Source organism: Scyliorhinus torazame, chromosome 6 (assembly GCF_047496885.1).
Source record: "Scyliorhinus torazame isolate Kashiwa2021f chromosome 6, sScyTor2.1, whole genome shotgun sequence".
NCBI classification, from domain to species: domain Eukaryota; kingdom Metazoa; phylum Chordata; class Chondrichthyes; order Carcharhiniformes; family Scyliorhinidae; genus Scyliorhinus; species Scyliorhinus torazame.
Window position 1 is genome coordinate 67,343,360 of NC_092712.1, and position 26,464 is coordinate 67,369,823.

At 46.8% G+C, this 26,464-nt stretch overlaps 1 protein-coding gene across 6 annotated transcripts in view; it reads left to right on the forward strand.

Annotated features, from left to right (window-relative positions):
• Nucleotides 1-1,384: 1,384 nt before the first annotated feature.
• Nucleotides 1,385-26,464, forward strand: part of LOC140424825 (ATP-dependent 6-phosphofructokinase, platelet type-like) — a 147,413-nt gene continuing 122,333 nt past the window's right edge. For 2 of the 6 annotated variants that reach the window (XM_072508297.1, XM_072508299.1), the window contains exons 1-2: nucleotides 1,385-1,714; nucleotides 26,032-26,105. In XM_072508297.1, coding sequence (XP_072364398.1) covers nucleotides 1,618-1,714; nucleotides 26,032-26,105 — 171 coding nt within the window. In that variant the 5' untranslated portion in view covers nucleotides 1,385-1,617. The remainder of the gene's footprint in view (nucleotides 1,715-26,031; nucleotides 26,106-26,464) is intronic. The other 4 variants (XM_072508294.1, XM_072508296.1, XM_072508298.1 and 1 more) reach the window with 3 other exon arrangements.

Below are 26,464 nucleotides of genomic sequence, written 5' to 3' on the forward strand. Positions count from 1 at the left end.
CAGTGCTCCAGATGTGGTCTTACCAGTGCCCTGTGTAACTGAATCATAAACTCTTTACACTTGCATTAAATTCCCTTTGCAATAAATGATAACATTCCATTAGCTTTCCCAATTACTTGCTGTGCCTTTATACTAATCTATTGCAAGTCATGCTTGTGGACACCCAGATCCCTCACCATTTAGATAATATGTTTTTGTAATTCTTCCTGTCAAAATGGACTATTTCACATTTTCCCACATTATACTTTGTCAGATTTTTGCCCAATCACCTAACCTATCTAAACCTTTTTGTAGCCACCTATGTCCTCTTCACAACTTACTTTCCTACCCATTTTTGTACCAGCAGCGTTATAACTTGCACATGGAAACGATCATGTATGTTTCCCCTTTCCAATTATTATTCCATGAAAACTTGTTGGCAACTGCGTGGTGGACAGTATTAAGTCTAATCCTGTTGATCTCCAAACCAAATACATGGCAGACACTCTTGTCAGGCGTGATTGGTGGAGGGAAGCACGGTGGTGCAGTGGTTAGCACCATGGCACTCATGGCGCTGAGGTCCCAGGTGCGATTCCGGCCCTGGGTCACTGTCCATGTGGAGTTTGCACATTCTCCCCGTGTTAGCCTGGGTTTCGCCCTCACAACCCAAAGATGTGCAGGGTAGGTGGATTTGCCACGCTAAATTTCCCCTTAATTGGAAAAAAAATGAATTGGTTACTCTAAATTTTTTTTTTTTTTAAAGGTGCGACTGGTGGTGATTTAACCTGAGGGTCACTACACCACCGGCGAAATGGGCAAGGCGGAGAAGACAGGGCCCCTCATTGATTACCTCAGCCGGTATGGGAATTGAACTCGCAGCCATTGGCGCCACTCCGCATCAACAAACCAGCTACCCCGCCAGCTGAGCTCAGCATCCCCCAAATTATTATTATAAAAGCAAATGACTGCGGATGCTGGAATGTGAAACAAAAAACAGAAAACACTGGACAACCTCAGTAGGTCTGACAGCATCTGTGGAGAGAGAGAGAGAGGGGGGGGCTAATGTGGATTATTATTATTTTCAAGTTATTATAGGTCAGTTTGTACCTTGACAGCATGGTCCTCCCTCCCTGCAACTGAGCAAAACTCAATATCCGCTCTGAGGAGAGGAGAGGAGTGAGGAGAGGTCAACAGGAGGAGGGCAAGGTTGAGTCCGACTGGGAGGATGGGCGGCGCATCCAAACTTGGAAAGCGCCCTCGACCCCGCCCACTGTTTGTCCTCCGGCGCCTCTTGATTGGGGAGCTCAGGGAACGGCTGCTCGCCCATAGGTTTAGCGCGGCTGTCACTCTCCGCGCGCTTGACGGCACAATGGGGGCGGGCTCGTCAAGGTTAGGTTGAGAGGTGTGGGCTGAGGGGCAAGCAAAGGCTTTGGAGTCGGCACTGGAGCGTGAGAACCAGAGTGTCAACGGGAGTGGTAACATCTGGGCTCTGAACAGAGAGCGCGCGACACACACCGCTCTGCAGATATATCCCCTCCACCCGTCTCACGCACACACACCACACAAAAAAAACCTCAAACGTTTCCTTTTAACGTTTTATTTCCGGTCATTTTAAAACTATCCCAATAAAGGCAAAGGATGAACACTGTCTGCGAAGACGGCAAGAAATTCCTGGAGAATCTCTCGGGCAGCGGGAAAGCCATCGGCGTCCTGACCAGCGGAGGGGATGCACAAGGTAAAAAAAAAGATAATGCAAGGGTTGTGGCTGAGCTGTGTGAGTGAGTCAGTCAACACAGAGCGGCAGGAAAAACCAACGTGCTCGGAATTTTTAAAAAAAAATAAAATGTTTATCTATTTTTAACTAGTCACCACCCCGGCCGGTGCGGATGAGAGCCGCATCGGACCGCATTGCGTTACTTTTTATTCCGTGGTCTTCACATCGACTTTTTGGAGAGAGTTTTCGGTCTGAAAACTCACACCGGATTTTGTTTCCCCTCCCCTGATAAATAGGAACCCTTAAGACTTTTTTTTGCTTTAAAAGGAAGATGACAGCCAGGTGTGCGAATTCCATCCACCACCTCTTCCTTCATCGTTTTTATATCGGGTTGTGTGTGTTTTTTCTTTACCAGAGAAACTTTTGGCAATAAAGTATTTTTGGTTTTAAATATTTAGATGTATTCTGCTGGTTGTGTGGTGCCCATGTTGTGTTCCTGCCTTCGGTTTGAAGATGCTGTAACACGGAAGAGCCAGTGTACGTGATCCAGACCGAGTCACTGCGGTTCGGAGTTTATGCGTCAGTCTACAGGGGAGGAGTTGCAGGCCAGCGTGAAGGATGGTCGGTCAGTCAGTCAGTCGGGTTATCCAATTCAGATCGTAAATTCTTCAGCCAGCGTCCGAATGGATCTCGGCGGGGTGCAAGAATCACCTGTGCTCCCCGCCTGCATGTGTTCCGGATGGTTTACAACAGCTCCTTCCTTCCCTCTGTGCTGTGTGTTGCACCAGCATCTTCCCTTCTTTCCCACGCATGGAAATACGGATTTTTTCCCCCCTTCCCTCTTCCTCCTCCTGAAACATCACACTTGACCAAACACCCATTAATCTCGCACGTCTCCACTGCGAAGCAGTGACCTTGAGATGTGTCTCCCTCATCCACCATGTGGCCACCAATCTGAGGGCTCCCGTTTCTGTCACACGGATGATTCGATTAAAAGGCTTCCTTGTGTGCCTTGTTGGAAATCAATTATTTAAGAGCAGCAAATGCGTATTGAGGCCATTAACCCTTTTGCTCTGCGTAGACTTCCGAAAGGCCAGTGCGTTCATGAATATTTTTGAAGCCCTCTTTCCCCCCCCCCCCCCCCCCCCCCAAATAACCCAAAAATAAAATCTTGTGCTGAAAGAAGAAGCTAAGATCAATTTTGGTGCTCTAGAATAAGGAGGGGGTTGCCAAGTTCCACACTTCTGATCACATCCACATGTCTCAGTAGACCAGCGGTGGTCCATCTGCAGCCCGAGGGGCCACATGGTGGTTCTGATTGTGGCTCTGGTGACATTTTGTTGACCGATGCCCACGCACAGGGTTGCTGCATTCCACCGATTTCCATTCACGGAGACTTTTTTCCCCCACCGGTATGACTGAAGCGATATGCACGTAAAGCAAAGACAAGTGAAATGAGGTTCGTGTTGATTGCTCACAACATTGGCTGTGAGAGCCGCGCTCCCTCTGTGTCCAAAGTGTAAATATTTCTTTTGTTTGTACCATTTTAAGTTGATGGTAGAAAGGGCTAAATCATTATAACTTGTTATTAAATATTCAACATGTATTAAATTTCCCATTTAAAAAAAAAATTTTGAGTACACAATTATTTTTTTTTCCAATTAAGGAGCAATTTAGCGTGGCCAATCCACCCAACCTGCACATCTTTTGGTTGTGGGGGTGAAACTCACGCAGACATGGGGAGAATGTGCAAACTCCACACGGACAGTGACCCAGGGCCAGGATTCGAATCTGGGTCCTCAGCCCTGCAGTCCCAGTCCTAACCACTGCACCACATGCCGCCCTTAAATTTATCTAATCCTATTCTTGGGGTAATGGTTCATGAACATGCCCGATTTCAACCTTGCGGCCCACTGGGAAGAAAGAGGGCCACAACATGCCCACTCACTAACCTAGGTTGCCCATCACTGCTAGAGATGAATTGTATATTATGTATGATTACTGGGTAAGTTGAAATGAGGAATGGCTGCCAGACTGCCTGCTGACATGAAGGGCAGGATTTTGTCCTTTGGATCAGGACCCTGACACTCGAGTCAAATGGGGGTCATAGTCCCACACGTTTGGAGGACACTTGCACAATGGTGCTTCCCCCAAATTAGTTAATTAGTGGCTGGACAGTGGGTGGGTTCTTAAAGCACGAGGACCAATAGGAGGCTTTCCAACACTGACGAAGCATCAACTTACAGTTCAGGGTAAAAGAGAGAGGGGGTGGGGGTGGTTTCTACAATTTTAAACTATTTCATTTGAAAGTGTCCAGCTGCAGGGCCACCTTTGTAAGTTTGGGGGGGGGGGTGAGGGGGAGGTGGAGATGTACCCCTTCCACAGGGTGGCATGCAGTTGTGGCCATTGAGGTGGCGAGGGCTGGCTGCCCATAGGCTGCCTTCAGGCAGCTAGCCTAGTTCTTGAGACTGTGGGGAGGGAAGAGAACTGGAGGCAGAGTTTTTAAAAGTCCAGTTCACCTCTGTCAATGGGTCTTGATATTCAGTGAAAAACTCTTACTTGGTCACTCGCCCTTGTGGGTGACCCCCAAGCAGCCTCTGGGAGAATGGCTCTGGAAATTTTCCAGTTTACCCATCAGACCCTAATTGTTTGATTTTATACCTAATAGTAAAAGGAATTAAATGATAGTCAAATCTTCTTCTCAGGAGAGGAAATTCAGATGGTAATGGGTTCTTTACTTTCCTGATTGTTGAGTTGAAACAATTTCTGAATTTAATAGTTAGCTGTTTAAATTCATACAAAATTTAGTGGGGGTCAACCAGGGAGTTAACAAATTTCACTCTTGCCTTAAGAGTCAAAATGTGATGGGTTCAAATTGCAGCCTCGGACTTGCCAACAATGACTTGCTGAACAGAAGAATGATGCATTATGTTTTAGACATTAATCTGTGGCCCCCCTCTGTGCTGTTAGATATACATCAAACATTCATTGTCACTGTCTTGAAGAAGAGCGTGCAATTTCTTCCTAGTGTCCTAACCAGTATTTATTCCATTACCATAACCTTTTTAATTGGTAATTTATTTCATGTTTTGTTTGTGAAATCTTGCTGAATGCAATTTGACTGCATCTCCATTACAACAGTGAGTCTACAATGTACTATATGCATTCAGGTCCTTTCAACCCTGAAATTTGGGTCTGTGTTGGTTCACATTCATGGGATGCAGGACTCATCTCTGCTCGTTCCAAGAGTCTTTCTTATGTGAAATTAATTTTGACAGTGTTGATTACACTGACATTGGAGTGCAGAGCTGCCTTGACGTGTCACTGAATCTCTATTCTCTCATAGAAATGTTCCAAATTAGACTGCTTTGTGAAATGGAAATGTGATGCTGCGATAGTAGGTTGTTTACTTTTGAAATTGGAGCTGTGCCATGTTGTCAGGGTGGTAAGAGAGAGTCTTTGCACTGTGTACTTGACAAATTTAATCAAATAATTAAGGACTGTGTAATTATTACAGTATTCAGTTACTGCATTTTTGATCAGAACACTTTAAATCTCAAGAATATTTAACCTAAATCTTAATTAAAGCTCTGATTATTGGTGTGGTTCACTAAATATTTTTGAAGCTTAAGTCAAGCTTACTTGTTTTCAAAGAAAGTAAGATGAGGTATTAGTATATTGCAACATAATAGAATGATTAAACTCGCGAGCAGAAACCTTGATTCATTTCCTAAAATATTACTATCATGATAAAACAGTTAAATGTGCGCAAGTGCTATTGGTTCATAATTATAATAGATTTATTTTATTTCAGCAGTAAAATATGGTCCTTTTTGTATCCATATTGTCATCTCTACAGTCAGTTAGCTGGACAGCTGGTTCGCGATGCAGAGCGAGGCCAGCAGCGCGGGTTCAATTCCCGTACCGGCTGAGGGTATTCATCAAGGTCCCGTCTTCTCAACCTTGCCACTCGCGCCTGAGGTGTGGTGATCCTCCGGTTAAATCATCACCAGTCAGCACTCCCCCTCAAAGGGGAAAGCAGCCTAAGATCATCTGGGACTATGGTGACTTTACTTTTACTGTAGTGATAACACAGTAAATGTGTTGCATTGATGTGGCTGTCTGAAATGTATTTATGGACAGCACGGTAGCATTGTGGGTAGCACAGTTGCTTCACAGCTCCAGGGTCCCAGGTTCAATTCCGGCTTGGGTAACTGTCTGTGCGGAGTCTGCACGTTCTCCCCGTGTGTGTGTGGGTTTCCTCCGGGTGCTCCGGTTTCCTCCCACAGTCCAAAGATGTGCAGGTTAGGTGGATTGGCCATGGTTAGGTGGATTGGCCATGATAAATTGTCCTTAGTGTCCAAAATTGCCCTTAGTGTTGGGTGGGGTTACTGGGTTATGGGGTTAGGGTGGAGGTGTTGACCTTGTGTAAGGTGCTCTTTCCAAGAGCCGGTGCAGACACGATGGGCCGAATGGCCTCCTTCTGCACTGTAAATTCTATGAAATTTCTAGGCTTCTTTGGAAGAGCTACTTCTGAATCATCAATTAGGAGGTGCAGAATATGTGTCGAAATTTGGACATATTTCACACTAGTGAATGTGGACCGAATGCGGCAACATTCATGTGCACTAAAAGGAAAATCAGTCTTTGGGCTGTTCATCTATTGACTGCACTTTAATATGGATTGAGGATAGCTTATCTGCATCAAACCAGCTTCCCTTGGTTGGAGAAGGTTGTCTGGTACTTTGTTTCTGAGTCTCTGCCAGAGCAGCTATGAAACAGTCTTAAGAGTGTCACATTATGTGCAGCATGGATTGACTCATGGAGATAACAAAAGGCCACTTGGCTGATTAAGCTTATCCCCTCTATGAATGAATGTATTTTTCCCCATTCTCACCACCCCATCCACGACACTACCTATACAGTCTTGTGTTAGTCAGCCAACCACAGGAAGTTGCTTGAGAAATTCAAAACGCTGTATTCTCTCTGATTGTGGGAAACTGAGGCAAGCTGTAGAACATTTGGCTCTACACTTTATGCGTAACTGACCAGTTGTATTCCCTACGACTTATCCTTAGTTCAAAAATGCATTAGAAGTCTTGAGGCATAGAGTGCTTGATATTTTAAAATGTAAATGTCACCAGAGGACAATAGGCTGCCCTCCCCTTTGAGAGCAGACTGTTGGTGATTTAGCCTGAATGGAGTGGTTCTGAAATGGACTGGCACCTAAATAGAGTGACTTAATTGGGAATTTGGACACAGTGGGAAGTTGGGAAAGGGCTTAATATATAAAATCAATTGATGTAAACGACCAAGGACTATAGATAATGGCCGAAATTCTCTGGCTGTTGGGATTCTCGTTTCCCAATGGCAGTGCAACCCTGTCCACGGGTTTCCCAGTGGTGTGGGGGATGGGGGGGGGGGGGGCCTCAGTGGGAAATCCCATTGGCAAGTGGCAGGAGTAGGGAATTCTGCTGCCAGCGAACGGCGCGCTATCGACAAACACGCGGCCGGGGGAAATGAGAATCCGGTCCAATTAGACAGCTACAGGAGCTGACCTGTGAGGGTGCGGTGGGCAGAGCAGAACACTCCTGACACTCGGTGGTACCGGAAGAGTTGACATCAATTTCTGAAAAGTAACGTCCGCACAAGTGAGAGAGTGGACTGGTAGGTACTGGATAAGTTCTTTTCTCCACTTTAAAGCTACAGTAATGTAAAAGTTTCAGCTTATTTGGTGGAAAAAACATTTTCCCTTAAATTGTTTTGAGTCTTATAACTAAAGTCATGGCAGGGGAGCACAGTCCTGTGTGTTGCACTGCCTGCAGCATGTGGGAATTCGTAGATACTCCTTGCCGGCTGGGTGACCACATGTCCCCTCTGGGGAAGAGGTCCCCAGATCATCTTGGTCGCCCTCTTCTGGGAATGCTGTTCAACAAGTAAATTATTTTTCGATGTAAAATTGCACATTACAACCCATTGGGAAAACCACTGTTGAAGGGCTGGCTTGGGTCATTGTGTGAAAAGTACAACTTGGGCCAGAAATGGGTTCAAATTTGGATCCAAATTAATTTAGATGTTGCCAGTGATGAGCAGGTGCCAAACAAATACCTTGCTGCAACTCGTCAGTTGTGGGAGGACAGGACATTGGTCAATCCCAGCTGACTGGCAGCTCTGATTGGGTGGATTGGGCGGTTATTTTTGGACCCAGAGAGAGCAATTTTCTTCCTGGGCCAAGCAAAACAAGACTCTTAAGTTTCTAAATTTTTTTTGAGTGGCTTCCAGCTGTTTCTTTAAGGCCAAGTTGCAGCTCAAACTTGGCCGATCAGAGTTTTAAAATCCGTGTCGTTCAGTGCCCTGATTCAGATACTAAGCAGCATCTTGTTTGTTTTGGTGAGTGGCGTTGCTCATTGTATGCAGGCCCAAATAACTATTGTGTCAGGCAGGATGCAGGACTCAAAATAGGCCAGGCTAAGTTTCCTGACCCCCAAGATTAGGCTATTGAGTTGGATGATCAGCCATGATCATAATGAATGATGGAGCAGACACGGACTCGAAGGGCTGAATGACCTCCTGCTATTTTCGATGTTTCTATATGAACGATTAGGCATTTTCTATAACTTGTTAGGAAATATATTAAGTCTTACTCAAGGGTCATAAGTTCTGAAAGGTCACCTAACTTGAAATACTAACTCTGTTTCTCCAATAGCCTGTTGAGCTTTTTCCCCAGCAATTTCCTTGTTTTGTTTTGAATCCCTAAAACCTTGTTTGAATAATTTTTGGTCATACAAATATCTTCTGTATCCCAGAGTCAAATTTGATCTGATAACGTTCCCCTGAAGTGCCTTAGGGTATTCTGCATTTGTGATGGTAGTAACATCTATTCAATGGGCGGCATGGTGACAGTGGTTAGCGTTGCTGCCTCACAGCGCCAGTGACCCATGTTCATTTCGGGTGACTGTGTGGAGTTTGCACATTCTCCCCTATCTGCGTGGGTTTCCTCCGGGTGCTCCACTTTCCTCCCACAGTCCAAAGATGAACAGGTTAGGTGGATTGGTCATGCTAAATTGCCCCTCCGTGTCCAAAAGGTTAGGTTAGATTACTGGGTTACGGGGATAAGGTGGGGGTATGGGCCTAGGTAGTGGGGTGCTGTTTCCAAGGGTCGGTGCGGACTCGATGGCCTGACTACACTGTAAGGATTAAATGAATCAAACCAAAACATTGAAGGCCAAAGTGGAGCAAGGTTTCATGTTAACAACAGTTGAACAAGGGGTCGGTCTGCCCTTCGAGAATTATGCATTGCAATTTGTTATGTTAATGAAATCTTCTGTGAATATATTGCAAACTATGTAAACAAAAAAAAAAGCCAGTCAAGATTATCTAGGGAAGGAAAGATGGAAAGTAGTTTGTGTTTGAGAACCCCCTTAGGCCCCCCGCCATGAGCCCTTTTAACCTACACTCCCTGTTCTCATGCACATTTAAAAATAGCTACATAATTGTTCTTGCTGAACAGTTTCCATGAACATAGATCCTTATCTGGGGTCTGTATTAATTTTTGGGTGGTGTCATTCCACATGTTAGGCTCTCGAAATATGTTGAGGGAGAAGCAAAGGAATTTAAACTCCCAGTAAAACTGTCATTTTTATCCCTCTAAAACTGATCACAACTTCACGATGTCTGGCATGTGCGCATTACATAGAACATAGAACAGTGCAGCACAGTACAGGCCCTTCGGCCCACGATGTGCCGACCATTTATCCTATTCTAAGCGCAGAAATCCTGGAGTTGCGTTCTGTCTCTCGGGGCTCCAATGTAGGCTGCACCTGTGGACCCTACTCTGCCACAGAACAGACAAGCGGCGAGACCATTGAGTATTCCAACTTTCCCAGCTCCACGTCAATGTTTGAAACACCGCGTGACTTTTAAAATCCAGTGGGATGTTGAGAGTGTTGTGGTTAATGAAATTTGGTGAACAACTGAACAGGCCCTGAAAAGGTACCTTTGTAATTGTTAAATGGTTAGTAAGTTTACTTTAAGCTACACTTTTTAAATAACTTAATTCCTTTTCTTATTTTCAGATTGGGAATTTGCTCTAAACACAGGAAAAATAATTGGGCCATTTTTCCCTTGCCACACACTCACCATGACCCGGATCATGCATTATTTTGCCCTTTAGAGAATACTTTTGCTGGCCCCAAACTAAATATAGTAGTGGCAGGAATTCAAGCTAATGGAAAAAATGTGACCCTTATTTGTCATCAGCCTGTAGTCACTCATTTGTTAACAGCTGAAGCAGCTCTATTCTAATTAAACCCCAAAGGATAAGAAAGGTTGCATAAGTAAGGTTGCATGCAAGAGAATTTTTATTTTCACAGTGATTATAATTTCATAAAATAGAATCCCTACAGTGCAGAAGGAGGCCATTTGGCTTATCGAGTCTGCACCGACCCTCTGAAAGAGCATCCTACATAGGCCACTACCCTGCCATATACCCCGCCTGACCTGCAAATCTTTGGAGACAAATGGGCAATTTCGCTTGACCAATCCACCTAACCTGCTTGTCTTTGGACTGTGGGAGGAAACCGGATTACCCTGAGGAAACCCACCCAGACACTGGGAGTACTTGCAAACTCCACAGTCGCCCAGTGCCGGAATTGAACGTGGTCCCTGGCACTGAAGCAGTAGTGCTAACCACCGTGCCGCCTTTTTTTTTTACATTGGGGAAACCCAAGAGTTAAATAGTTACTATCACTTGGGCTTACTTATTTCAACCCCCCTCGGTTACATGAACCAAGAATGAACCAAGTGCTTGTATCAGTCAGATTTGTGTATTCTTTAGTTGTTCATGTCAGTATCAGTGATACAACTTGGAATATATTTTGTGTATGAACAGGTTGTAGTATCTAAGCCATCATTGTAGGTGCTCAACAGTGAAGGTGTCGAATCCGTGATCAGTAGACTGCATAGACAAGGCTTCCGGTTGCGGTGATGCACTGCTAAGCCGCACATTTCGGCAGCTCCCGTTCTAACGGACTTTTGGGCTCTTATCGGGAGCCCCAAGGGAATTTTGTTTCGACCTAACCCAGTGTGGGGTGACAAAGGAAGGAGTCCCCCTGGGTGTGTCTGGAAAGGAGCGGCGGTAGTGGCCAGATTGCGAAGGATCCTTTGGAGCAGCGGCAGAGAAGAGAAGGGAGAAGCAAGATGGTGGCGGATGGAGCCCAGATGATATGGGGCCCGGACCAGCAGGAGTTTCTCTGACAATGTGTGGAGGAGCTTAAGAAAGAGGTGCTGGCGCCGATGCTACTGGCAATCGAGGGACTGAAGGAAACACAAAAGGTCCAGGCGATGGAGCTCCGTGGAGTGAAGGTAAAGGCAGCCGAGAATGAAGATGAGATACAGGGCCTGGTGGTAAAAACGGAGACACACTAGGCACTACACAAGAGGTGCATAGAAAGGCTGGAAGCCCTGGAGAACAGCTCGAGGAGGAAAAACCTACGGATTCTAGGTCTCCCCAAAGGAGCAGAGGGAACTGATGTTGGGGCTTATGTGAGCACGATGCTCCACATGCTAATGGGAGCTGAGGCCCCAACGGGCCCCCTGGAAGTGGAGGGAGCGTACCGGGTCCTCGTGAGAAGACCAAAGGCAGGTGATACACCAAGAGCAATAGTGGTGAAGTTCCATCGCTACAGGGACAGAGAGATGGTCCTGAGCTGGGCCAAGAAGGCACGGAGTAGCAAATTGGAGAATGCGGTGATACGGGTGTATCAGGACTGGAGTGCGGAGGTGGCGAGAAGGAGGGCGAGCTTTAACCGGGCCAAGGCGGTGCTCCATAGGAAGAAAATAAAATTTGGGATGCTGCAGCCGGCGCGATTGTGGATCACGCATCAGGGCAAGCACCACTACTTCGAGACGGCGGATGAGGCATGGACATTCATCCAAGAAGAGAAACTGGACTAGATTTGAGAGTTTGATGTTTGGAGAGAAGCAGCGAGGTGGTGGTACAGGAATGTAAAGTGGGGAAAGGGGAGGGCTATTGTACAGCAATGTTGGACGGGGAATTTCTCTCCCCCCCGATGGGGGGGACACGAAGAGATGTGGGCTCCGGTGGAAAAAGGGACAGGGAAGGGGAATGAGGGAACTGTGCCATAGGGGGTGGGGCCGAGAGGAAAGCGCGGGTATTTTCCCGCGCTATGGAAATTATAGCGGGAAAACGGGCGCAGGAAGGAAGGGAGCCCCAGACGCAGGGAGGTCAAAGAGTGAACGGGGAAGCCGAGGTCAGCCAGAGTTAGCTGACTTCCGGAAGCAATATGGGGGGAGTAACCAAGCTAGAGGGGGATCTAGCGGGGGGGGGGGGGGGGGGGGGACACTAACTGGGTTGCTGCTGCCGAGTGCAAGGGGGAGCTGGCAAGAGATGAGGTGACCGGGGCGGGAAGGCGCTGCCTGGGGGACGGACGGGTGCGCGGGGCCTGGATGGGGAGGTGGCCTAAAAAGGGGGATGGCTAGTCGACGAGGGGGGGGGGGGGGATGATCACGTGGAATGTGAGAGGCTTAAATGGGCCGATTAAGAGGGCACGGGTGTTTGCGCACTTAAAGAGACTGAAGGCGGACGTAGTCATGCTCCAGGAGACGCACCTGAAGGTGGCGGATCAGGTTAGATTAAGAAAAGGATGGGTGGGACAGGTATTCCACTCAGGGTTGGACGCAAAAAACAGAGGGGTGGCAATATTGGTGGGGAAACGAGTATCATTCGAGGCTAAGAATATAGTGGTGGACAGTGGGGGCAGATATGTGATGGCGAGTGGCAGACTGCAGGGAGAGGCGGTTGTGCTGGTGAATGTATATGCCCCGAACTGGGATGACACGGGATTCATGAAGCGAATGCTGGGACCTATCCCGGACCTGGAGGTGGGAAGCTTGGTAATGGGGGGGGCGGATTTTAACACAGTGCTGGATCCAGGGCTAGACCGGTCCAGATCCAGGACCAGGAGAAGGCCGGCAGCGGCCAAGGTGCTTAAGGGATTTATGGAACAAATGGGGGGAGTGGATCCGTGGAGATTCGCCAGGCCGATGGCTAAAGAGTTCTCGTTCTTCTCCCACGTTCATAAGGTATACTCCCGGATAGACTTTTTCGTTTTGGGAAGGGCACTGATCCCGAAAGTGGCAGGAATGGAGTACTCGGCCATAGCCGTTTCAGACCACGCCCCGCATTGGGTGGATTTGGAACTAGGAGAGGAAAGGGAGCAGCGCCCACTCGGGCGACTAGATATGGGACTACTGGCGGACGAGGGGGTCTGCAGAAGGGTGAGGGGGTGTATTGAGCGACACCTGGAGGTCAACGACGATGGGGAGGTTCAGGTGGGGGTAGTATGGGAAGCGCTGAAGGCGGTGGTTAGAGGAGAGCTGATCTCCATCAGAGCCCACAAGGGGAAACAAGAGGGCAAAGAAAGAGAGAGATTAGTGGGGGAAATTTTGAGGGTGGATAAAAAATATGCTGAGGCCCCAGACGAAGGGCTATACAGAGAAAGACGAAGACTACAGACGGCGTTTGATCTGCTGACCACGGGAAAGGCAGAGGCACAGTGGAGGAAGGCACAGGGGATGCAATATGAGTATGGGGAAAGGCGAGCCGGCAGTTGGCCCACCAACTTTGGAAGAGGATGGCGGCGAGAGAGATCGGGGGAGTTAGGGACGAAACGGGAAATATGGAGCAGAGAGCCGGGAAAGTGAATGAGGTGTTCAAGACCTTTTATGAGAGGCTATATAAGTCCCAGCCCCCGTGGGGGAAAGAAGGAATGTTACACTTTCTGGACCAGCTAAGGTTTCCAAAGGTGAAGGGGCAGGAGGTGGCAGGTCTGGGGGCGCCAATCGAGGTGGATGAGGTGATTAAAGGACTGGGGAACATGCAGGCAGGGAAGGCCCCGGGAACAGACGGGTTTCCGGTGGAATTCTACAGGAAGTATATGTATCTGTTGGCCCCGCTCTTGGCGAGAACCATTAATGAGGCTAAGGAAAGGGGGATGCTACCCCCGACAATGTCGGAGGCGACGATATTGCTAATCCTGAAACGAGATAAAGACCCGCTGCAATGCGGGTCATACAGGCCTATCTCACTCCTAAATGTAGATGCCAAATTGCTGGCAAAAGTGATGGCGACAAGGATAAAGGATTGCGTCCCAGGTGTGGTGCATGACGACCAGACAGTGTTTGTAAAGGGGAGACAACTGAATGTTAATGTCCGAAGGTTGCTGGGGGTGATGATGACGCCCCCACCGGAGGGGCAGGCAGAGATAGTGGCGGCGATGGATGCAGAGAAGGCACTCGATAGGGTGGAGTGGGACTATCTGTGGGAGGTGCTGAAGAGGTTTGGGTTCGGTGAGGGGTTTATTAGATGGGTCAGACTCTTATATGGGGCCCCGGTGGCAAGCGTAGTCACAAACCGGCAAAGATCGGGGTATTTTCGGCTACATAGGGGTACAAGACAAGGGTGTCCCCTGTCCCCGTTACTGTTCGCGTTGGCAATTGAACCACTGGCCATAGCGCTGAGGGATTCTAAGAAGTGGAGGGGGTGCTTAGAGGGGGAGAGGAGCACCGAGTGTCGCTCTACGCAGATGATCTACTGCTATACATTGCGGACCCGGTAGAGGGGATGCCAGAAGTAATGCAGATACTTAGGGAGTTTGGAGAGTTCTCGGGATACAAACTAAATATGGGGAAGAGCAAGCTTTTTGTAATGCACCCCGAGGAACAGGGAAGGGGGATAGATGCTCTGCCGCTGAGGAGAGTGGAAAGGAACTTCCGATACCTGGGGATCCAGGTGGCCAGGAGCTAGGGAAGCCTGCATAGACTTAACCTGACGCGGCTGGTGGAGCAGATGGAGGAGGACTTTAAGAGGTGGGATATGATGCCGCTATCGCTGGCGGGCAGAGTGCAGGCAGTTAAAATGGTGGTCCTCCCGAGGTTTCTTTTCGTGTTTCAGTGCCTCCCCATTCTGATCACAAAGGCCTTTTTAAAAAAAATAGACAGGAGCATTACGAGCTTTGTGTGGGCAGGAAAGATCCCGAAAGTAAAGAGGGGGTTCCTGCAGCATAGTAGGGACAGAGGGGGACTGGCGCTGCCGAGTTTGAGCGACTACTACTGGGCCGCCAACGTGTCGATGGTCTGTAAGTGGATGAGGGAGCAGCGTGGAAGAAGCTGGAGATGGCGTCCTGTAAGGGAACGAGCCTAAAAGCGCTGGTGACGGCGCCACTGCCATTCTCTCCGAAAAGGTACACCACAAATCCAGTGGTGGTGGCAACCTTGAGGATCTGGGGGCAGTGGAGGCGACACAGGGGAGTGACGGGTGCCTCGGTGTGGTCCCCGATGAGGAATAACCACAGGTCTGTCCCAGGGAGGATGGATGGGGGGTTCCAGTGTTGGCAACGAGCAGGAATTAGGAAGCTGAGGGACCTGTTTATAGACGGGATGTTTGCAAGTCTGGGAGCGCTAGAAGAAAAATATAAGTTGCCCCCGAGGAACGCCTTCCGGTATATGCAAGTGAGGGCATTTGCGAGGCAACAGGTGAGGGAATTTCCGCAGCTCCCGACGCAGGGGATCCAAGATAGAGTGATTTCTGGGGTATGGGTCGGAGAGGGAAAAGTGTCCGAAATATACCGGGAGATGAGGGACGAGGGGGAGGCGATGATAGAGAAGCTGAAGGGAAAATGGGAAGAAGAGCTGGGGGAAGAGATTGAGGAGGGGCTATGGGCTGATGCCCAAAGTAGGGTAAATTCCTCGTCCTCGTGTGCCAGGCTTAGCCTGATTCAATTTAAGGTTCTACACAGAGCACATATGACGGGAGCAAGACTGAGCAGGTTTTTCGGGGTGGAGGACAGGTGTGGGAGGTGCTCGGGAAGCTTGGCGAACCACACACACATGGTCTGGTCGTGTCCGGCACTGCATGAATCCTGGGGGGGCGTGGCAAGGGTAATTTCAAAGGTGGTGAAGGTCCGGGTCAAGCTAGGCTGGGGGTTAGCTATATTTGGGGTTGCGGAAGAGCCGGGCGTGCAGAAGGCGAAAGAGGCCGATATTTTGGCCTTTGCGTCCCTAGTAGCCCGGTGTAGGATTCTACCCATGTGGAAGGAAGCGAAACCCCCAGGCTTGGAGGCCTGGATAAATGACATGGCAGGGTTCATAAGATTGGAACAAATAAAATTTGCGTTGAGAGGATCGGCTCAGGGGTTCTCCAGGCGGTGGCAACCGTTCCTTGACTATCTCGCGGAACGATAATGAAAAGATAGAAATGACAGCAGCAGCAACCCAGGGGGGAGGGGGGGGAGCACTATTTTGTGTTTTTGCTATTTGTTTTTTCTTTTTTTTTTAGTTGTTGTTGTTAGTTCACTGTATTATTTAAACAATGTTATTTACCAGTTAATGTATAATCCCTTGTTGAGTTGTAAAAACGGAAATATTTTTGTTTGAAAAATTTTAATAAAATATATATATTTTTAAAAGAATGCATAGACAATGGTAGAAATTAAAGTACAAGGTTTATTCCAATACAGTTACAATACTCCTCTAAGAGTCTCCTTCCCTGACCTGCAGCTAGGCCGCGGTTTTTATACCGCTGGGGCTCTTGTAAAGTGGAAACCCTGCCTCTCTCTCCCTCTCTCTCTCTCTTTCTCTCTCTCTCTATCTCTTTCCACCCACCCCCCTTCCCAAAAGGGGAAGTTCATATTCCGGGAGGTCATGGAAAATCGCATGGTCCTGATCCCGCGGGGACTTCCATTGGGGTTATAACAGAAGGTGAAACATAATTAAGCAAACAAATCTAAAACCATGCCAATAGCTTAATGAGAATTTAAGAGTCATTACTCAGTTCTGTGTACTTAAATGTCAAGTACTAGAGTGGCAGATTCACTAACATCAGAAAGCAGTGAAACAGACATTTCTAAATTCAGTACTGTGTGAATTTGGCAGCAATCTTGCAATATTATTTTAACCGATTACATTGATTAGGCCGCTTTTCTTGTAAATCTCTACAGTAATGTCACTCAACTTCAAGCATAATTGGTCAGAACACCAGTGAAATTTACACCAATGATTAAAAGTACCTATTTGACTGTACAACATTTGCATTGTCCTGATGTCACGAAAGCACTATATGAGTATGTTTTGCCAATCAGCTTGGAATTCAGTGCTGTTCTTTCTGTAGTGTTACAGATCACTGAATTATTTTGAACTATTATACTTACAGTTTGTAATTCACCGTTGCTAAAAGCCTTGAAATGTTCAATATATGGTGAATGCCAGTCCTTTCTTGCTCTTCTATAATTGTCCTGCATATCTCATTTCATCATTGCTCATTGAAATAAATTGCAATCAGATTAAGTAATTTTTAGGTTGTAGATGTATAGCTATGCAGGTTTACATAGAAACATAGATAGAAAATAGAAGCAGGAGGAAGTCATTCGGCCCTTCGAGCCTGCTCCACCATTCATTATGATCATGGCTGATCATCAGGTTTGATACCCTGATCCCGCCTTCCTCCCATGTCCCTTGATTCCTTAGCCCCAAGAGCTGTATCTAATTACTTCCTAAAATTGCAGTGTTTTGCCTCAACTACTTTCTGTGGTAGTGAATTCCAGAGATTCACCACTCTCTGGGGTGAAGAAATTTCTCCTCGCCTCAGTCCTAAATGTTTACCTCTTATCCTCAAACTATGACCCCTAGTTCTGGACTCCACCACCATCGGGAATATTCTTTCTGAATCTGACATACAAGTTAAACTTACAACATTTACTGTCATGCATGCTGATTAATCATTTGGATGTGGCACGCCATCGTTTAGAGTCCTTGGAACAGAATTATGAGACCTTGCCTCAAGTAGAGGAAGCCAAATCATAGAAATTAAACCAAGAGTTTGAGAAGAAAAATCCATCATGCAATGCACAAAATCATAAAGGTAACAAACTCAGCTTTATCTGCCTTTGAACAATTAGAAAACCCAAAATGGTGTAATAACACTTGGATGCTTCCCAGATAATTGTTGCTGAAATAATACATGGATCTGTTTGCTTCTATATTTTAAGAATAAGGCGAATAAATAATTCTGAGATTTAAATTTCTACAAGGAAGATTAAAGGGTTTAATTTCAGTTCAGTATCATAAGTAGACAGACAGAATTTATACACTCCAGCTTGTATTATATGTGAGCGACTTAACCAGAAAGTAACTGTTCTTTTAGCATTGATCAAGAGCTGCATCAGTTACAATGCTGGATAGTTTCCATAGAGATGGATTAGTGATTTTGTGCATTGACTGGAGAATTAGTTTTGGTGTTTGCAATTGTTATTTACCATAAAAAAACGATTTAGTCCATCTAGCATGAATGTACATCCTGGAGCAAGAGGATTATTTTTAACCTACTCCTATTTAAAGAAAAAGTAGTAGGTGCTCATCTTTAATTTAACAAGTAAGGCAAGATGTTGTAGAGTTGAAAATTAGATGAATTGTATTTTTATGTAAAGAATTCAAAATCTGTCTTGGAAGTATGAAATTCTGTAAGTCTTTAATGACGGGCCTGGAATTGAGCACTGGCTTTTCCGTGAATTCTAATGACAGATTAAGCAGGTGGGTCTAAGGCTGTCCTCGTAAGAACCTTGGAAAGATGAGAGCTTTACAGGATAATGTCATGGGTTTATCACTTTAGAATTAATTTGCTCTGGCCTACAATAAGATTAGTTTGAGCTGTTGCAAATCAGAACTTACATAGAGTAAGCGGGTAATAACGCTGAGTTCCTAAGTTGTGTTGGGGTGGGACAGAGGTGCAGAATAGGTGAAATGTGCTCCTAAAAGAGCTTAATCTGGCCAAGTTCAGAATACAGTAGGTGGGTGTAGTATTTGTGTTGTTGGACTGATAATTCAGAAAATGGGTTCAGATCTCCAAATGGCAATGTTTCAAAAATTCTTGATATAAGAAAGTCAGCTTGGGTCACTGTCTGTGTGGAGTCTGCACGTTCTCCCCGTGTGTGCGTGGGTTTCCTCCGGGTGCTCCGGTTTCCTCCCACAGTCCAAAGATGTGCAGGTTAGGTGGATTGGCCATGCTAAATTGCCCTTAGTGTCCAAAATTGCCCTTAGTGTTGGGTGGGGTTACTGGGTTATGAGGATAGGGTGGAGGTGTGGGCTTGGGTAGGGTGTTCTTTCAAAGAGCCGGTGCAGACTCGATGGGCCGAATGGCCTCCTTCTGCACTGTAAATTCTATGATTCTATGAAGCCGGTGTTGGCAATCATGGTCATGATGAAGTTGTTGTAAAAACCTAGACCATTCACCAATGTCCTTTTTAGGGAACGAACCATGATTGGCTTCTTTATGGTCACTAGCAATTCACCAGTTGCTCAGTTGTGCATCAGTTTTGGAGCTTGTGTTTGTTCAGAATTTGGTGCAAAATATAATTATTTCGAGAAAAGAAGTCAATTTGTTTGTGAGATACAGAGAGGAAGATAGAAAAGGAAAGATAATTTGGAAATTCAAGGAGGAGGGCCTTTCTTTGTACTAGAAAAATAAGTTGTGCCAGCGGATTGGGGATGAGGGAAGCAGGTGATTGTGGATATGTTAGTTTGGGGTTTGCACTGATGTTTCAAGATGGAACAACAAACTTGAATGGAATGGCATTTGATTAGTAATTGCATGTATTGTATGTAGATATTGTAGAGACAGTAATTCAAATATTGGTTCAGTAAAGAGCCTTCCTGTTTTCCAATACTAACATCCCCAAATGTGCTTCCCATAAAAATAAATTATTTTGAAGTGTAGGAACCACTGTCACTTGGGTGATTTTACACACATCAATATCCCCCAAACAACAATCAAGTGAATATTCAGTTCTTGTTGGTTGAAGGAAGGTGTTGATGAGGACTATAGGGGAATAATGTTTACTTTAGATTTAAATAATTGAAAAGAATGGCAGGCTGTATAATGACTGCCAATCTACAACTGCCAATTTCTGCCTGCGAGGAAAGTAAAATTAACCCTAATATGGTACTCCTTCCTTTCCTTAACACAGCACTGTGGGATCATTCACACTACCTAAACCAGCAAAAATTGTGATAGGATCTTGTTTTAACATCTTGTCCAAAAGGATGACTTCTCCAGCACTCTACCTTTACTGCTCTGTTGTTGTCAGCCTCAATTATATGATCAATTCCCTAGAATGTTTTACAATTTCAGCCGATAATTAAACAAGTACAATCCCAGAGTGAAACCTGGCTTGGTCGATCCTGGGCTGGATTTTCCGCAGCCCCGTGCCGAAATTGCGCTTGGCACGGGGACGGAGAATCAACTTTCCCAACAAAATCGGGCCCGGCTCCGGTCCGGCGAATATCTGCGCCTTCGCGAATTAATCACGTGGCTGGGGGGCCATTGCCAAAGGCCCGCCCAGCGATACTCCACTCCCGACCGGCCGAGTTCCCGACGGCGTGGAACTAACATGGTATGGCTGGTCGGGTTGCTCGCATGGTGGCTGTGGACTCGGTCCGCGGCTGCCCTGGTGGGGGGCGCGGGGATCGGGCATTAGGTGGGGCCTTGTGGGCGGCTAGGGGAGAGATCGGGCCGGATGGTTTCTTGGGCGCGCGGCCAATTGGGGGGCCTACGTCTTCCAGATGCCTCCGCGGTTCGAGTCCGCCATGACGCTCAGCGTGGTCGCTGGAGGCCTCTGCCGTGCGCATGCGCGGACTCAACTGGAAGTGCGGGGACCCGTATCCGCAGCCAAAGCTGCGTGAAGCACTCCGGGTCCCTGCTAGCACCCTGTAGGTAAGTGAATCGGCTGGTATTTCTTTCAGGAAACTCTGAAGTGCAACGCTTGCGATTTTACGCCGGCATGAGGACATCGCCCTCATAGCCATTTTGGGAGAATCCAGCCCCCGAACTTTTGTTTTTGAAGCTATGGAGGAAAATCGCTGATCAAATTTACAGGAGTCTGCTGAAGAACTTCCAACAGAAAGAATAAAATAGTTATTAAGATTAGATAAATGAACCATATTACACGAGAAAGGAAATTTGGAAAGACCTCTGTTGAAACGCAAGAAGATGACCTAATTTCCCATATTTCTTTACTCTGAAGTTACCATTAGCCTTGTTAATTCCAATGATATATAGTGAAGGAATAAGTCTGAAGCTTGTCTTTTACCTTAAGCAGGTTTATTCACAGAACAGCTTAACAAGAGTGATAGATAGCCTCTCTCATCATCTGATCATCTGTCGTGAACAATGCAATTGACTTAACAGTGTAATTGTCAAAACATGCAATTGTTGTTACATTGACAGCTTGATACAGAAGGCATCTGGGGGCCGGTCGGTCAGTCAAAATGGAGCATGTTGCCTGAGCTGGCAAAGGATGGGGCATCCTGCAAGGCATCCAAGCAGTCACTGACTAAAGTCACCAAGAAGGCGCCCAGCAAGCGGAGGAAAACCTGCAGGCAGAGCTATTCCACCTACGTGTACTGAGTGCTGACCCAGGTCCACTCTTCCACCCGGTTCTCTTCCAAGGCAATGAGTGTCATGAATTCCATTGTGATTGACGTTTTCTAGTGCATTGCCTCTGAGTCTTTGCACCTCATTCCCTACAACAAGCCGTACCCCATCTCGGCCCAGGTGATCCAAAGCACATTCCGTCTCGTGCTGCTGGGGGAACTGGCCAAACATGCCACTTCAGAGGGAACAAAAGTGGTCACCAAATACACCAACCCTCTTCAGGTCGACCATAATGAAAGTTTTTTTGAAAAATCCAGAAAAATAAACACAAAGGCTCCGTGCTTGGAACTGGCACACATGCAGATGATTTTCTTCTGGTGAATTATTGAGCATTTGCTTGATGCTTCTCACCCAATTTGTGTATCATCCCTCTCTCAGACACCCAAATCTGTTCAACTGCAGAGCAAACTCGCGAATTCCCTCAGCTTCGTCTCCCAGTAGACTTGTAGTACTTCTAGTCTCCTGGAAATGCCTGTCTTCACTTTCTGATAAACACTAACTCCCCCCCCCCCCCCCCCCGCCGCCCTTTCTCTGTATCACCTGACTACTGTCACGAAGCAACATCCCAATTTTTGCTACTTGGATTCTTTTTCGAAAATCACTAAATTCCTATCCCCTTTTTAACCCATCTCTTTAACTTCAATGTTTGTAAAACCTCATTAAAAATGTGCATGTATGTGTGTATCACAAACGATTGACCTTTCAGCCACAGTCCACCCAGATCTCTAAGCACCAAGCCTGGAAGATACTGAAACCCTTTTTAACCTTACTTATCACAATTTATGTGCATTCAACTTAATGATGCATTATTTTTCTAAAAACTGAGAATTAAATCCACAACCTTTTGACTTTGTGGCAGGTGTATTGACAGTAACCTGACCGTGAATATTGTGGTGAAAAATGGAGACTTCCATTTCACTCAGATGGTTTGTTAGGAAATTCAAAAGCCCTGCTTGAAAATAGGAAAACTTCCATCCCATCTCCTTTAAATTTGCCTGAAGAATCCCAGGGAGGCTAAGTGTTGCTGTGTGTGTACTTGCATGCTCCAAAGTGGTGCTTGATCGCTAAGCGTACATGAAACTTAATACTTTCAAGGAAATGAATAGGTTTCCTCCAGCTTTATGTACAACTGGTACAGAGCAACATGAATAAATAACTAGATGTCTTGATCGGTTTCCTAAATGTCATCTTAAGTGAGTATTAACATTTTAAAATTTTGCTATTGATTATATGTTTTTACTGTGCTAAAATCTTGATTGGCAGGTTTCCTGTTTGAGATCATGTCAGTCATACAGCACAGAAAAGGCCTTCGGCCCATCGGTCCCTCTGAACCTTGGTGATTCCCAGGGTTCTGCTGTTTATCATGTATTCCCTTGCATTCTTTGTCCTGCCCAAACACATCACTTCACACTTATTTGGATTGAATTCCATTTGCCACTGATCAGCCCGTCTATATCCTCCTGTAATTGAAGGTTATCCTCCTCACTATTCACCATTCCCTCTAATTTTCATATAATTCGTAAACTTCCTGATCAACCCTCCTACATTCATGTCGAAGTCATTTATATAAACCACAAATAGCAAAGGCCTCATCCAAAGACCTGGGGCGAGATTCTCCGACCCCCCGCCGGGTCGGAGAATTGCCGGGGGCTGGCATGAATCCCGCCCCCGCCATTTGCCGAATTCTCCGGCACCGGAGATTCGGCGGGGGCGTGAATCACGCCGGGCCAGTTGGCGGGCACCCCCCCCCCCCCCCCCCCCCCCCCGCGATTCTCCGGCCCGGGTGGGCCGAAGTCCCGCTGCTAGAATGCCTGTCCCCCAGCATGGATTAAACCACCTCTCTTACCGGCGGGACAAGGCGGCGCGGGCGGGCTCCGGGGTCCTGGGGGGACGCGGGGCGATCTGGTACTGGGGGGTGCCCCCACGGTGGCCTGGCCCGCGATCGGGGCCCACCAATCCGCGGGCGGGCCTGTGCCATGGGGGCACTCTTTTCTTTCCGCCTTCGCCACGGTCTCCACCATGGCAGAGGTGGAAGAGACTCCCTCCACTGCGCATGCGCGGGGATGCCGTGAGCGGCCGCTAACGCTCCTGCGCATGCGCCGCCCGGCAATGTCATTTCCGCGCCAGCTGGCGTGGCACCAAAGGCCTTTTCCGGCAGTTGGCGGGGTGGAAATCAGTCCAGCGCGGGCCTAGCCCCTCAACCTTCGGGCTCGGCCCCCCAAGATGCGGAGGATTCCGCACCTTTGGGGCGGCGTGATGCCGGACTGATTAGCGCCGTTTTTGGCGCCGGTCGGCGGACATCGCGCCGATACCGGAGAATTTTGCCCCATGAAACCTCTTTGAAACATTTTATCAAATTGGTCAGACATGACCTGTCCTTAACAATACCATGCTGACTGTTCTTGATTAATCCTTGCCCCTCCAAATACAGATTCATTATGTCTCTCAGAATTGCTTCCAATAGTTTCCCTACAACTGAGTTTAGACTGACTGGCCTGTAGTTTCCTGGTTTATCCTTTCCTCCCTTCTTGAACAATGGTACCGCATTAGCTATCCTCCAGTCCTCTGGCACCTCTCCTGTGGCCAGAGAGAATCATAGAATTTACAGTGCAGAAGGAGGCCATTCGGCCCATTGAGTCAGCACCAGCCCTTTGAAAGAGCACCCTACCTAAGCCGACACCTCCACCCTATTCCCGTAACCCCACCTAATCTTTTTTGGACACTAAGGGCAAATTAGCATAGCCATTTCACCTAACCTGCACATCTGTGGACTGTGGGAGAAAACAGGCGCACCCGGAATAAACCCACGCAGACATGGGGAGAATGTGCAGACTCTGCACAGACAGTAACCCAAGCTGGGAATTGAATCTGGGATCCTGGAGCTGTGAAGCAACTGTGATAACCACTGTGCTTCCGTGCTGCTCTTCAGAGGCAGAAAGGAATTGAAAATTATTGCCAGGGGCCCTGTTATTTCCTTCCGTGCCTCACTCAACAGGCTGGAATACATTCCACCTGGCCCTGGAAATCTGTCTACCTTTTAGCCTGCCATACCACTCAGAATCTCTCTCTCTACTTTACTCTCTTTAAAGCATTGTTACAGCTCCGCCTTCAACACCATAATCGCAGCATGATGGCACAGTGGTTAGCACAGTTGCTTCACAGCTCCAGGATCCCAGGTTCGATTCCTGGCTTGGGTCACAGTCTATGCGGAGTCTGCACGTTCTCCCCGTGTCTGCGTGGGTTTTCTCCGGGTGCTCCGGTTTTCTCCCACAAGTCCTGAAGGACGTGCTCTTGGTGAATTGGATATCTGAATTCTCCCTCAGTTTACCTGAACAGGCGCCGGACTGTGGCAACTGGGGGGTTTTCACAGTAAGCCTACTTGCGACAAGAATAAAGATAATTATCAATCGCAGCCAAGCTGATATCAAAACTCCAAAAATCTAGGACTTGGCTCCTCCCTCTGCAACTGGATCCTCAACTTCCTGACCCATGGCCACAATCAGTGAGGATAAACAACACCTCAATGATAGTCCTCAATACTGGGCCCCGCAAGGCTGCATACTTAGCCCCCTTCTATACTCCCTTTGACACACATGACTGTGTGGCAAAATGTGGCACCAACTGCATCTACAAGTTTCCTGATCACATGACCATAGAGGGTTGGATCTCGAACTAAAATGAGTCAGAGTACAGGAGGGAGATCGATAGAGAAAATAGTGGCATGGTGTAACGATAAAAATCTCTCCCTCAGCATCAGCAAAGCTAAAGAGCTGGTCACTGACTTCAGGACACACCGTTGTCTGCATCAATGGTGCTGAGGTGGAGATGGTTGACGGCTTCTAATTCCTAGGTGTGCACATCACCAACAATCTGTCCTGGTCCACCCACATCAACGCTGCGATCAAAGCACAACAGCGCCTATACTTTCTCAGGAAACTAAGGAAATTCGGCATGTCCACATTGAGTCTTACCAATTTTTGCAGATGCACCATAGCAAGTATCCTATCTGGCTGGTATGGCAACTGCTCGGCCCAGGACCGTAAGAAACTACAGAGAGCTGTGAACATGGCCCAGTCCATCATGCGAAACCGCCTACTATCCATTGACTGTCTATACCTCCCGCTGCCTTATGAAAGTGGACAGCATAATCAAAGACCCCTCCCACCCGGGTTTTCTCTCGTCCAACCTCTCGGGCAGGCGATGCAAAAGTCTGAGAACACGCATTAACAGGTTCAAAAACAGCTTCTTCCCCACTTTAGCCAATTTTCCTGAATGACCCTCTTATGCACTGAACTGATCTCTCCACACATCTTCTCTACTGAGTAGTACCACGCTCTGTATGTTTCACCAGATGTCTGTGTCTGTATATAAATTGTGTATTTATCGTACGTCCTATGTTTTTTCATGTTTGCAATAATCTGTCTGGAATGTACGCAGAACAATAGTTTTAACTGTACTTCGGTACACGTGACAAATCCAAACCCAGTCCTTCTCCCTGATTTCTCTACCCACATTGTCCCTCCCACGAGTAAACTCTAACACAAAGTATTCATTTAGAACCCTACCCATATCCTCCGGCTTCTTGCATCTGCTTCTCTTCAATTTGATCCAATTGATTCCAGTAATCTTGCTGTTCTCAGTAGGCCAACTGCAATAATCCCCATCGGTAACATGTACTTTTGACATTGAATAAACGGGTGACAATGTTAATGCTATCGCTTGGTAAGATATCAACATGACAAGTTAAATGAGGAAAATATTTGAAACCATAAGCAACCGCATTATTTTGTTTTTTGCTGACAATTCTGATTTTCAATTTCATTTATCACCATAGGTATGAATGCTGCTGTTCGTGCTGTGGTGCGTATGGGAATTTATGTCGGGACCAAAGTCTATTTCATCCATGAGGTTTGTTTATATTTTAAATTGCTTTGTGTAATTTATTTCTGATTAAAGCAAATGCAAAATGAAGTAATATGTGATGACTTCACTTTTTAAATTCTTATCTATTTTTAATGGGTATTTGGCTGTCACAAAGTGGTTAAGCCATTTGTCAGAAAGTATCCGGAATTATCAGCATTCATGCAACACATGTTGGTCCACATCTTCCCGAAGGAATAAGGTGAAGTTACCAAGCTCAAAAACTATTATGGAGTAAATTGGACGGCAACTTTCAGAGTGCGCACATGTGCAGTTAGACGGAGAAATCTGGAAATTGCTGTTCAGTTTACCCTGGACCATCTGACCTGTAAGTGAATTTTATTCCA